Raw genomic sequence first — 15,043 nt, 5'->3', positions numbered from 1 at the left:
ATAACCTGCCGATGGTTAGAGCCGGGTTATCGGATCAGCATTTCTCCGGGGCCGAGGGCTTCGATGGCTGGTTCGAAACCCCACAGTGGGTCCCAGCTCCACTCGGCAAATACTGCAACTGGACAAGGACATTTAAACACTGAGCTTCAGAAAACCCTAATGTGGCCAATTCACTTCTCCTTCCTCCTCCTCTTTACTCTGGCTTTTACAACCTATCCAGGAATAATAATTGGTTTTTTAAACCTCCACACACTTATAAGTGTTTTCACACTTACGAGATGCATTTTTACACTCTGTACCTGTATATATTTTATTGTATATCACATACCCTGAGGATGGAAAATCTCCATTTACAACCAGAAAAAGTCATTTTTCCTGACCTGAATAAAGGTTTGATTATCGTAATCGTGTAGGAACGTGACATTTCTTTAAAAGAAAAAATTTCAAATTATTAAAGGAAGGAAAAGTTACTTCAAGCAAGCAAATCCAAATAAGTGAAACAAAAAGAAAGAAAAAAAACACAATTCATATTGAGAAATGAGAAATGAATAGTCTGGCTAATGCACTGAATGCCAATGTTTGGATATGCACATTATAAATCTAACGCCACCAAAAAACAGAGATTTCAAGAAAACATGTTGGGAGAAAAGCTCTAATATTGCGGGAAAAAAAGTCATAACTTAACCAAAATAAAGATGTAACTTTTAGCAATGCATGATATGGATTATATTTTAGCCAATATCCATAATAATAAGAATTACCTGCTTCTTATGGCGGGTACCAATAAAATAAGCCATGATTTCACATTTCTGTGTTTTAAAAAGACGTTTATGCACACCTGAGAGTAAGAAAGGCTAAGGTAGTGAGCAAAGAACAATTAATTATTCCATAGCTCTGATCTAAATAAAAAAACAGTTTCCACTCTTCAAATATTAAATTTTTTCCTTCTAGTAAATTACATCACAAAACTTCACAAACATGGCTTTTATAGCATTTAGCAAGAATTTCAAATTGCCTTGACAAAATCTGTCATATCACCCATGTCAACAGATGAAAAACTCAATATAAAACAAAAGCTTTATTATCATCTCTATTTATTGGCTATAATTTCATTATCATAATAATACCACAGACCGTACATAATATAAGTGTCCCATTATCGGACGATAATGTATTGGCTCACTACATATTGTGCATCCCATGTTATTTTGTATTATAAAATCATAATTTTAACAGAAACACTTTATATTTTGAAAATTAGGATACAATATATAAAAAGTGCATTTTTGTACACTTGGATTTTTCCAACCGAACCAAACCGACCGAGAGCAAATCGCTCCAAGTTTACAAACTCCCCAAGTGATTTGGACCAAAGCAAACGAACTACAGGTGTGAAAACGCCCTAACAGCTGAATACCGACTGTACAAGTCTCTGTCCTGAATCTGCATCAGATCAAGTAATTAAGAACTGTAAAATCCTGTAGTCAGTGAACACAACTCTTTCTCTTTTTTGAAGCATAAATCCTGACGTGACGAGCTCCTTGCTCCTGCCGGACTTGGCCTATGATATCTTTACCTGCCCACCCCCCCCCCCACACCGACCTCTGACCCCTTGTAGGACACCCCCAAGCCCCAGATAATTCCCCACACCCCCACCCACACCCCCACCCCTCCTGCTGTTAACAGCAGAGAGACTGATGTCCGATCAACCGACGTCTGACTGACCTTTACCAGCTCGGCCACAAGGGACTCATCTATCTCTCTGTCTCCCAGCATCCTTCACTGCCTCTCTCTTTCTCTCCCCCCTCTTTCTCTAATGCTAATGCAGCTGTTTATAACTGCCACATTGACTTTCTCCTGCCACTGTATGTAAATACAATCTCCTCTGATCAATGGACTGAGAGGTGACATGTCGCTGACCATAAGCACATACACGCACGTGCGCACACCCGCACGTGCGCACACCCACACACACGCACACACACACACTAAATTTAAACATGTACTATATGCACACAAGATCACAGAGTAAAATGTAAGACTTTTTAACAACTTTATACCGGCTTCAAGAAGAAAAACCAGCAGGGACGATACATCTTTTTGAGTACTTTCCAGCTATAACAATCATTTTTAATGATGAAAGCAATGAAATTAATGTAATTTGGCATTAAACGTGTGAAAGGTTTACCAATTTTAAAGTGAAAAATTCATTTTAGGTTCTTGCTAAAATCTTCACTCCACTGATGATCTTCCAGCTGCTGTAGCTGACAGTGGGGACGATGTTTGACTGAAACTCCACAACAAAGGATTGAATCTGCCTCCTGCAGCAGCAATCCACGATCACAACAATCTCCTTTTTAGTTTAGAGGTGGTGAAGGTCTCTCATCTACACATAAATCTGCCTGCAGAGACCATATTTAATACTTTTGAATACCTTGGAAGACCTGCAGTAATGTGCCACTAAATGGTTTAAGTCAAAATAACAATAAGAATGTCTATCTCCACTCTTGGTCAAGGGATGCTCAACACATTTCAGTCCCGTCCATGATGTCCAAATGTTGTCTTAAAAAGAGAACTATAGTTTTTTTATGCTTGAATCATTGATGGGCTGACCAATGCTTTTCACAGAACTGGTTCCTTTCGAGTTTTAATACTTTTTGTAGATGTCCACCCCCACAAAACTTCTCTTCAATGCATTAACCAGTCACCCTGAGTTTGCATTAATAAAGATGCTACATACTAATGCACCATTGAGGCCTGAAGCTCATGAACACGCAATAGTCAGAGCGACGATCATCCGAGGAGCTTGTAAATGCACCATTAACCTTCCATGATGCCGTTTGTTGGGGATTCATTAGCCCTGGTACGTTTGAAAGGCTGACTTGGTACATACCAGACAAAGAGTCGTTCGAAAAGCTTTTTCCTTCATTTCCGCCCATCATTAGGAAGTGTTAAAATTGGGATTTTTGACGCATTGTTGTTCTCATTCAGTCTCCACCACCTGTCATCCTCCTCACAGGGATTCGACTCCTTTTTTGATACGTACACTACAGTACCCATAAGTCCACACACTTCCACTCACAGGCTTTCTTACCTCCCACAGGTGTCTGCTGTTTCGGACCGCTCCAGAATGCAGTTTGTCCAGCAGCAGAGGGACCCCCTGAAACGGGCCGATCCAGGTTCCCTGAGGGATCCTCTGAGACGCACAGATCCCGTAACCCAGACCAGGAACGGTACTGGTGCACAGACACACCTGCACAGACACACAGACACACAGACACACACACACACACACACACACACACACACACACACACACACACACACACATATAGGTCAATAAAACAACTCTGCTCAGTGCAGATATATCTATCAATACAATTTATTTCTATGCACTGGGCAGCGGTCAGTGGTGGATTGGAACCAAGTACATTTACTCAAGTAATGTACTTACTGTAAGTACAAAGTTGAGGTACTTACATACTTTACTTGAATATTTCCATTCCATTTTAAAACGTTGTATAACACAAAACTCAGGCATCCGACAGACAGACAGACAGACAGACAGACAGACAGGCAGAGGGAAGTCTCACCTCTCTGGGCAGATCTCTGAGCCAATCAGGGACATCCGGCAGGGTGACAGGCGCTGCCGTGCTGCTGGTGCCGACGAGTCGACGCAGAGAGTGAAGAGGGCCGTGCATCGGACACTCGCCGTTCCTGTTATCTGCACACATGTCACAACCTGGGGATACGAGAGGAGATTCTACTGAGTGTAACGTTTTACCACCAACAGACAAACAAGATGCACTTGATGAAACCATGTATACGATTTAAATATATAACCTATATTTTAAAAACGCACAGTTCTTGAATGTAAATGTGGTGTTTAGTCCCTGAATCCAGTCTATGATTTTAGAAACTTTGCATGTTTTTGTTTAAGATGATTTGTGGGGCAATTTCAGCCTTTATTTTGATAGGACAGAAGAATGAAAGGGGAGAGGGGGGGGGGAATGACATGCAGCAAAGGGCTAAAAGTCAGAGTCGGTGAGTGTGAGACAGTGAGTGTGATTTCTATGAATATTGTGATTTTTTATTGTTATTTTTTTGGTTCTCAGAACTTTTTGTCCTATCGCACAGGTGCTTTATTCTATTATTTTAATTTGTCATAACTTTGGCAATCAATTTGTTACTAATGACATCATGTCATAAGGACAATTGAAAAAATAAAAATCTTAATTCAAATTACATTTATTCAACCCTATTTTTAACAGGAGGTCCTATCTTTTTACTTTTGTTTTTGAAAGATCAATAAAATGAATAGTGTTGACTTTCGAACATTTTTAGTTCAATGATTTTATTTTGGGGTCAAAGTGACCGTGGTTGGTTTCACCACACTGTCAAAATATTACAAACATAATGATTACTTGACGTTACATAAGTATATGATACCAGTATCAAAGGATGGTAAATAAGTAAGTACATCATTTTAATGTAGATTATACTTTGGATAAAAGCTGCAATGTGTATAGTTGGAGAAGTATATATTTTCACTTTGCACAATACGCAAATTAAGTGTAATTTTTTTAAACGACAATCTGTTTTTACTTTCTTCAGATGACATTAATAACATAACGAATTATGCTTTTTTAGAAGAAATAAATTCGAATTTTTCTATAATGGTTGTTTGTTGCAGTAGCTGACTTGGTTGTCAGTGTACAGCTTTGTTATGTAATTTAATCTTTAAGAGAGTTTGTCCTTTGGTCGTATAAAATAACCATCTCACAAGGTGAAAAAAAGGAAAGGGAAGAAAAGGGGAAGAGGAAGAAAAAGGGTTGTGGTGTTTGAAACTCTCCTAAAAAAAAAGTACAAACCGCTAAAAACTGCTCTCTGCTCTCTGCTGTGTTTTTCCAGGTTAAATGTGGCGAGAGCATGGCTGGGAATTAGCGAGTGTCAACATTTACTCAGAGATGCAGTCTGACAGTAATGGATGTTAATTGAGTGTAGCAACATAATGAGAGATTATTATCTGGACACAAAACTCCCACAGAGCCACACAGCGCAGAGCGGGCTGAGAGGAACAGGATGTTAATGTTGCTTTGTTTCTGTTTTTCCCAAAATGAAATGAGAGGCTGACATCTACTTTTACACCATGATTGATAGAAGTAAATTAAACCACATTACGGTCGTTTATGAACCACAAAATGAGACACAGGTTCACGGTCGAGTAAATGGGAAAAATTTCACAGGCTGACTTCTCCTCCATCCTCCACTCCACACCAGCTCAACGTAGTCTTCGCCAATGGGACCACTGTGTTTAATGGGACACTGTGTGTCGTCCTGTGTACCTGACAACTGTGTTGATTTGTCTGGACATTGAAATAAAGTCAGGGGGTGCCCGGGCAGCTCACCTGGTAGAGCGTGCGCCCCATGTACCAAGGCTCAGTCCTTAATGCAGCGGCCCAGGGTTCGATTCATACATACAAATGTATTGTTTTTCGATCAACTTAAGATGCACTGATCCCTGGGGCGCCTGGATTGCTCAGTTGGTGGGGCAGGCACCCATATATAGAGGTTTAGTCCTCGACGCAGCGGGCCCGGGTTTGATTCCAACCTGCGGCCCTTTGCTGCATGTCATTCTCCCCTCTCTATTTCCCCTTTCATATCTACAACTGGCCTATCTATCAAAAGCCAAAATGCCCCAAAATTAATCTTGGCTTAACTGAAACTAAGAGGATTAAAGGTGGAAACCCAACATAGTGTTCCATATATTAAAGGATGAGTTCACCCTTTGTAGACGTAAAAAAAACAGGTTTTCTTACATTTCTGTTTGTGTTCAGAGGAAACATGTGATGCATAGCGGGTTAATCAGTGAGCTTTAGAGGTGCTGGTATTTTTCAACTTTGGAGGGAGCCAGGCTTGCCGTTTGCATCTGCTTTCAGTCTTCATGTTGAGTTAGGTTAGCCCCGTCCTGACTCCAATGTTGTCCTTATAATTAATGTATGAACATGAGAGAGGTGATCGTCCATCCACAGCGACTCACTGATTATTTTCACAGCTTCATTAGAAGGTTCACAGTGCAGAGAGACGACAGAGGAGACGATGAAGAAGAGACTCAGACTCAAATGGTTAATGACATGAAATCTCACTAGACTAGCCGAGCTGCTGATCTGCTGCTGAGTTTCACTCTGAGCTCTGTAAGCTTTGATTCTTGTGTTTTCTTTAGCAGAACAACACCGGAGCTCTGATACACTAACTACTGCAGCTAGAGGTGGAATCCGGCCTTAAAGGTTAAGCCCAACAAGGCCTGACAGAATTCAGCCCAACCCTGACAAGTATATTTTGATTGACACTTTTTTAAAAGCCCAAACCCGCTTACAGCCCGACATTATTCAAATGTGCGTAGAAAGAGTCAGTTCTCAATTTTTTAACATCATTTATTCGTGAATAACGTTCTTTGCCGCCGCAACCAACAGGCAATCGCCAGAGGACAGCCTCCGTTTCACCACCTGAAACACAACCAGGAGCACAAGCCCGAGCTCGGCCCAGGCCCGGTCCGAGCCCGGCCAGACCCCTACCAGACCCCGGCCAGACCCCGGCCCAAGCCCGGCCAGACCCGGCCCGAGCCTGGTCCGAGCCCGGCCAGACCCCGGCCAGACCCCGGCCAGACCCCGGCCCGAGCCTGGTCCGAGCCCAGCCAGACCCCGCCCCGAGCCCGGCCAGAGCCCGAGCTAACCCGTCGGATCCCGTTGGGTTCTGGCAAAGATCTTCAGCTCTAACTGAAGCTGCAAACTACAAACTGACACAAATACACACACATACATACTACAGGTGAGTTCAGTGCAAAGTCATTTTGTTTCTGATATAAACCATACTTTGCAATTTTACACTATTTGTAAAAAAAAAACTGTGTTCAACACACTGAACTTAAGACAAGTAAAAACAAGTGAATATCAACATGTATGTCAATTAGAGAAGACTTAACTATTTGCCTGTAGTTTCCCAAACTAGTGCTCCAGACTAACTGATTTACTGTTTTGGTTCCTTTTAAAATGTTACTAGAAATGTTGCCCTTTTCTTGGGCAATAGTATATTACCGCGAGGGGGATCTTTAAAGGTCTAGGGCTGCAAACAAACATGGATTTAACATCTAATGTAATTTACTTTATGTAATGGTAAACTACTAAGACTAAACACAAACTCTATTAATACAGTCCAAGTTAAAGCTGTAAATGTGTCATCTTCTCTCCTGTAAACCTTTTTTCTCTTCCTCTTCTTCCTCTCTCTCAGACTGAACTGGCTGTGAACTTGTTATGGCGTTCTCTCCTCGCTGCCCATCATTCAAACTCAGTATTCTGTTACATCCATCGCCAGTGTTTAGACAGCTCCGCTCTGCCTCTGATCTCTGAGCGCCGGAGCCCGTGTCCACTGACACCATCTGCGGGCACTTCTTATTATTTTGTTCCCACAAAAGGACGATTTCTTTGTTGATGTATCCTTTTTAAAATCGTGATTTCAAATATTTGTATCCGGTTAAAACACATCTATTTTAAAAGTGCGGGTATTGAACTGCCTCATTAACAGATAAGTAATCTAAATTTTCATAAATTTGCATTTATCTGACTCAATATAATTGAGAGCAATTAATTGTAAGGGTAAAATAGAGTCACATCACAAGCAACAAAAAGGTTGAGGATGTGTAAAGAAAAAGAACTCCTGGACTCTAATACTAATAGCTGCATTTGTTTCCAACACAGCTGTGAGTCACGAAGAAGACGGACCACACAGCGAGACTTCACTTCTACTGTGTAGACCCTCAGGGAACAAACCTCTACATCTGAGCCTGTTTTAGCTCCTAGTTTTGGTTTTATAGCTCTTCTATGGTCTGGTTTGTCAAACAAACTCTTATAAGCTCTCTAATCGGTTATTAGGCAGGTAATCATGTTTGGGTTAAAAAAACACACGGTATAAATATGGGATAATTGACCATTTAAGGATCAATCTCTGATCTAAATTGATGTCGCTCCAAAATTTAATGACAAAATGTGATTGTCAATTTGTTCAGGACCATAACCAAATTACGCAAACCCACCCACCTTAGGCAATGGAGCCACCAACCAAACTCTGTGCAATTTTCTGAGTATTTAAAGGAGTGCACGCACACATACGCACACACATGCACACACACCAACGCACACACCCACACCCACATTAAGCGTCTCACTATCTTTGTGGGGACCCGTCATTGATATAATGCATTCCCTAGCCCCTAACCATAACCTTAACCATCACAACTAAATGCCTAACATTAACCATTACCCTCCCCCTAACCATAACCTAATTCTAATCCTAATCCTAAAACAAGTCTTAACCCTTAAACGGCTTGTTAAAGTTGTGGGGTCCCGCATTTGACCCCACAAGTATTGTGTATTTATTTGGACCCGACGAATGTAATTAAACACACACACACACACACACACACACACACACACAAACACACGCACGCACACGCACACGCACATGCACACACACACACACACACACACACACACACACACACACAAGTACTACTAAGTCTGTAACAGTGCTTCTGTGTCTCTGGAGAAGTTTTGTCAAGTCTGAAAAAGAGATGAACCCCGATGATGTCATAGTGATGTCATCAGGGTTATCTCAGCTTGGTGGTTGGATACTACCACTTTCTAAAAGAAAGCCTGTGTTACACACTGGAGGTGTAGTGTGTGAAAGATGGACATTCACCACAGAAAGAGGGCCTTAATGAAAAAGTGTCATCCATTGGCATTATGGGACATGTAGGATCCAGGTGTTTTGGAAGTTTGACCACTATTAGAGACTAAAAGACAGTATATGTGATTCTAGCATTCTTTTTTAAATAAAATGTTATGGAAGTGGAACTTTAAATGACTGGAGTACCCCTTTACTGTTAAAAAGAAAAGGCACAACATTTTACATTTGATTTATTCCTTAAACTGTATAATTACATGGTCCAGGTTGTTGTTCTTTAACCTTCTCAACCCTAAATAAGCCAAGTCAATTCCAAAATCCCACATTTGCTTTAAACGTTTTTACATTTCAAGTGCTTCAATAAAGAAAATGAATCACAAATCTAATCTGCCCATATTTTCTCCATCATAACAAGAGCAAAGAATTTACTAGAAATACTGTAGGCTACGTGTTAGCAATTTATTCAATATATTTAAACAGTCAGCATGTTGTTTTAAATGAAAGAGGGAAGAAATACAAGAATATTACAGGAAGCAGAATATTAATTTATAACGAATGCAAAGAAATAAGATAATAAAATGATCACAAAAAAAGTCACATGATACACTCATGACTCTTTGGCCATTTCTGTGTTGTTCTTCATATTATTGTCATTATTGGTGTAATTAATAATCAAGGTCAGGGGTGTGTGTGTGTGTGAGTGACTGCTTTTCTACGAACCCCCCCCCCCCCCCCCCCCCAAACACACACACACACATACACAACACATCAAACCCCAGAGACCTCAATAGGGGCCGTGTTGGGATGATAAATAGCGGCCGGTGGCCGGTAAGATCGATCCCCCCCCCCCCCCCCTTCTCTCTCTCTCTCTCTTCTCTTCTCTCATCTCTCTCTTCCTCCTTCTCTCCTCTCTCTCTCAAACACAAACTATATACGGCAAAATTCCTGCTTTCCCTCCATCCCTCATCGGCCCTGCCGGCGCGTATCGACGCAGATTACTGCTGATGGTCCGTTTTATCACCGCGGAATAAACAGCTCATACCCACACACACACACACACACACACACACCAACACCACACACACCACACACACACCACACACACACACACGTCACACACACACACACACATGCCACACACGCACCGCCTGAAACCAAAAACTGTGACAGTCACTTAATAATAAACTCTAAAGTTGCGATACAGATGTCACAGAGTGAACCTACGACCTGACATTATGGCATTATGAAAGGAGAATTTTAAACTGGAGCAGGACAAAAGCAGGACTAAATATAAATATTATAAAGACACGAGTGGCCTGTTGTTGTCGCACTAGATCAAATAAACCTGATGTTTAAAATAAAAGATTCATAACGGTATTAAAATAAATGCCATAACGTTTTACAACGTAGCCTCTAAGGCTCAGCAGACACACTTAACTAAAAACGTATTAGGCTAATAGTTCTTCGAGTTTAGACATAGCCTATTATTAAAATAAATCGTTATAATGGTAGAAAATAAATAAACAATGAATTTGCTCAATACGTAAGGAAAGTTGCGGATTTATTACAATCTAAAAAAACGGGAATTTTAAACACATTAGAGTTGTTTGGTGTCGCGATAATAAAACATACGGGCCGCTGAGCTGCTACTGAGACTTTTTATGTGTGTAACGGGACACGCTGACTTAGTATAAAGCGCACCACAGTGCCACATTTTTTTTTTTTTTTAAAGACAGCGGTGTGTGTGTGTGTGTGTGTGTGTACATGTATGTGTGTGTGTGTGTGTGTGTGTGTGTGTGTGTGTGTGTGTGTACGTGTGTGTGTCTGTGGGGCCTACTCTATATGTGGGGGATATTGATAGAGGCCGTCATGCGTTAAAGACTCACACACACACACACACACACACACACACACACACACACACACACACACACAAGGATCCGCAGCAGAGATCGAAGTAATGATCAATTTTCGCGGAATAAAAACGTGTTTTTATTCGTTGACTGCGGAGTTAAAAACTGCAAATATCAAAATTAAAAAAAAAACAGCCAAAATAATAATTTATTTTTAAAAGATGAAAAAAGAAAAGTCTGTTCAAACGCTTCTGAGGAGCCGTTTGATTTTTTTTTTTTAAACTGCCCTGAAATAAAACTAATATGCAATCAATCGATCGCTTTGATCAGAGTTTAAGTGAGATTAATCATTAGCGCGCACGCAGGCCTAAAAGAAAAGCAAGAGAGCGCGTGAGGGCAGACACGTGGAAACCCCGATGCTTATTTCCATAAAAATCTGAATGGAGTCTGGTTAATATTAACTCTGAGCGGCAGGCCTACCGCTGCTGTCTGAGTGTTTGAACCCCGGCCAGGCTTCTGACCTTTGATCTCTGACCCTGAGCCCCCCCACAGACCCCCCCTCACACCCTCTCCACACCCCACCCCCCACCGCAGCTCCTACTGTCCAACACTGCAGCTGTCAGACCAACTGTAACATCATACAACTACATTTTAATGACTACATACAGCTCCTATATATTCGTTTGAATTTCAAATTGGATTTTTTTTTTAAATATTTAAAACTGGTGGAAAATCCTGAAAATGAGATTTTAAGTGGGAACAATCTACTTTATAAAATTATAATTCATTTATTTATCACCTTCTTTTTTTTTTAACAGGGCTCATTTTCAGTGAATCTGTAGCTGCAATCAGGCCTAATTCTGTGAGGCTTTAATCATATAGAAATATTATACAAAGCACCATTAATGCTTGATGAACAACAACAAAATATTTTGGATTGCAGTGACACAAGGAAATGTAAAACTATATAAAGTAAAGTAAAGTAAATAAATTAACAGCCACTTAGCCAATAACACCACATCCCTGTTTGAATATTAGGCTAAAATAGTAATGCAAAATTTCCTTATGATATTCACAAAATATTTTTTAACACGAGAGGATAATTACAGTGTAATTAAGCATAACAAATTAATTATTATTTTACTGCATGCACAATAGTCTTGCAGAATTATTTTGGAGATTGTTATGCAGCAGCAATAATAAAGTTGCTATAAACTTTCTATTGAGTATAAAAAAAACCACTTCAAGTCCCTGTAGGACACTACAACAACACTATAGATTACTAATTATTATTTTTGGAATAATTTAGAAATATATTCCTAAACTTTAGAATACATTCATATCATTTTTCACACTTAAATAAAATTAAAAGATGACAGGTTGAAAACTCACTGCTCACCACTGAGAACAATTTCAATGTGTGGAAATATCATATCTTGTTTATTATATATCAGAGAAAATTTAATGTGAGGTCCAAAGACAACTCTGAGCACCAGAGACACAATCAAAGACTCTTCATGAATATTATAGAGTCAACACAACTCAAATAAACTCCAGTGCCAGAGACCGGCCTGAGGTGTGCGAGGAAGATTTTGTGTGTGTGTGTGTGTGTGTGTGTGTGTGTGTGTGCGTGTGTGTGTGTGTGTGTGTACGTACGGTTGTTGACCTCTCCCGTGTGATTGCTCAGTGGGATGATCTCCATCCTCTGCTGTCCGTACAGGTAGTAGTCCAGCTCCTCCGACGTCAGCTTGAACCTGGACGACGCTGCTTTGCCACCCTCCTCTCCTCCTCCTCCTCCTCCGCTGCTCTTCACGCTGGAGGACACCACGCCGACCCCCCCACAGCTCTGCTCTTTGGCCTGATGGAGAAGCCCCGCTGCTGGGTTGTGACCATGTTGGTTCTCCGGGGGCACAACCACCATCAGATCTCCTCCTCCTCCTCCTCCTCCTCCTCCCCCTGGTCCTCCAGGCCCGCCACACACCGGAGCCAACGCCTGCCCAAAGAGTGCGATCTGCTGGGGGACGGGCAGCTGGGAGATCCCTGCCGAGGTGGAGATGGAGATGGAGGAGGATGGGGTTAGAGCTGCTGCTGCTGCTGCTGCTGCTGCGGAAGAAGAAGAGGAGGAGGATGTGGATGAAGACGAGGAGGTGCAGTGTGTGGAGGCCAGGAGGTGGCTGTGCAGGCGGGATGGGCGCAGGCTGTCCATGGGGATGGAGAGGCGGTCAGGCGGAGGCGGCGGCGGGGCCAGAGGAGCCTTCAGCTGCGACTGGGGGAAGAGCTGCTGCCAGTGCTGCAGGTAGGACGGGTCCACCTTCAAGAAGGCCGAGCCGCTTGCGTCGCCCGGCTTCAGCATGGCTGCCCGCCGGCTGCTGAGGGGAGAGATCAGAGAGGAGGAGGCGTCAATCATCAGCATCATTTCAGACGGAAGGGCAGGATGTGGCCATGCAGCGAGGTTAAACCCAAACACAACGACGCACAACTGTGTCAAGTTCACTACGAACACACGTGGGATGCAGAAAAATAACTATCTGGATGCTAAGACACATGTAGGACAATATTTTACTACTTTAGCCTTACATGTGAAAGATGTATCACATATAAGAGACAAACACACATAAACATGTCACATATATTACTGTGTTTCCACATTAAAATCACTTTTCAGCCATTTCATTGAGATTTAGGATGCAAAACATGAACATACATCAAAGTGTGCTGTATTGCATTTACTGTAAAGGTGTGAAACTTAGAATTCAGCCTCATCATTAACATTGAACTCGCATTTTTCCAGTGTTTAGCCGGGCCAGACTGCCCCTGATCTCCACCTGATTTACAGGTTTTTACTCTGAGTTTACATTTCAGGTGTTAACGCAGAACCCCATCCTGCACCTCACAGCCACATTATCCTGAGTCTGATCATGTTTCTACTTCAATTTTTTTATTTGAGATTATTTGGTGGACCATAAAAATTGTAAATAGATATAAATTATCCAAATTTACATTTTGTCAAATTGTTAACTGCATTAAAATTATGTTTGAGGTGTTAAGAGGAACAAATTAAATCTACATTAAAGCCTCAAATGAAGCACATCTGGTGTTTAAATTGTCTTATTTAAACTGATACTTTTGTTTTTATCTTTGTTTATCCTAATTACAATGTTTTTCAAAGAATTTAAATTTAAAGCATTTAGAGTCTGATTCCACATAGTTCCTCTGCTCAGTCACCTTGACTTCATATTTTAGGCTTAAAACTGAGCTTACAATGGTAAAATGAGACTCAGATTTCCTACTTTAAAATCCTAATTTACATTTGTAATGAGTACAAATAAGAGAATTAGAAGAAGTAGGTTTCAGGTGATCCTGCTCAGTGTGTTGAGTCTGATTTAAAAATACAGATTTTACTTTGGAAACAAAGTTGAACACGTGTTTCTGTTTAAAATAAATATACAGATGGTCTGGAGATGAACTCACTCAACAGTTTTTTTGTTTAAGATGTACGGACAGGTTGTTTTCTGTCCTCGCCCAGCATCAGTTTATCAACTCTCCCCAATGAATAAATACATCTATATTATATCTCCAAAAGCTGTACAAATGGGGTATTTCAAACAGATGTAAATCATCAGATTTACAAACACATTAATCTAAGAACACGTATCATCTTGTTCCTTTTCAGCCTCTAATCTTATAACCTTCTCATCTCATCATTTTATAACAGGAGTCTATTTACTTTGATTTTACATCCTAAAGTATTTATTCTTCTAGTGTTTCTTCTAATGTTGCTGAGTAGTAAGGTTTATTTTTGTAAATAAGAATAGTGTCTGAACGCCATCGTTGAAACACAGAATACGTGAAAACTCTAAAGCCTGTAAAATACTGACTGTGAACTGACTTTAGCCTGGTTGACCCTCCGCTTCAGCCCTGCTCTGGTCCGCTGTCTCGGTCTCGGATGGTTGTTTTTGCGCGGATTTTACGCACGCCAAGCGCAAAATAACCGCACCAAATAAAAGCAATAAACACCAAGCGCGCAGAGTTTGGATTAGTTTAGGATGTGAACCAGGCAGTGAGTAAAAGTGTCATCAGAATAAATAAATAGGTCCGTTTAAGTCCAAGTCAGATCGGCGGTCCGGTTCTCTCCGTGGCCGAACAGAGGCGTCGGTGGGTGGGTAGAGACGCGGGGACGCTCCGCTTGGTTCTCCTGGAGTTTCCCGGGATGTTTTTTTTGTCTTTTGTTTTATTGTGAAAGTTGTTGAAGCGCAGGAGAGGCTTACTGCTGTCAGAGTGTGTGCAGGTCCTGGGCGAAGATTTCCGAGCAGCGGTGGAAGGTTTGTCCCTCCTCCGGGCTGCGGTGAACCATCGATGGGAGCCGGGATAGTTCGCTTCGTCCTGCGCGTCTCCAGAGCCAAAACTACCGGAGCGGCTGCTGCTCTCTCTCCCCTCCCCTCTCTCTCTCT

General features: G+C 41.4%; 1 protein-coding gene across 1 annotated transcript in view; it reads right to left on the bottom strand.

Moving 5' to 3' along the window:
• Positions 1-14,976, bottom strand: part of prdm6 (PR domain containing 6) — a 114,270-nt gene extending 99,294 nt beyond the window's left edge. Inside the window, exons 1-4 of the mRNA XM_032515953.1 lie at positions 14,861-14,976; positions 12,249-12,961; positions 3,594-3,742; positions 3,095-3,253 (exon numbers count right to left, since the gene is read on the bottom strand). Of these exons, the coding sequence (XP_032371844.1) occupies positions 3,095-3,253; positions 3,594-3,742; positions 12,249-12,945 (1,005 nt within the window). The 5' untranslated portion in view covers positions 12,946-12,961; positions 14,861-14,976. The remainder of the gene's footprint in view (positions 1-3,094; positions 3,254-3,593; positions 3,743-12,248; positions 12,962-14,860) is intronic.
• Between the last annotated feature and the right edge of the window lie 67 nt (positions 14,977-15,043).

Source organism: Etheostoma spectabile, chromosome 5 (genome assembly GCF_008692095.1).
Source record: "Etheostoma spectabile isolate EspeVRDwgs_2016 chromosome 5, UIUC_Espe_1.0, whole genome shotgun sequence".
Lineage (NCBI taxonomy): Eukaryota > Metazoa > Chordata > Actinopteri > Perciformes > Percidae > Etheostoma > Etheostoma spectabile.
This window is presented reverse-complemented; position numbering and strand designations above follow the sequence as displayed.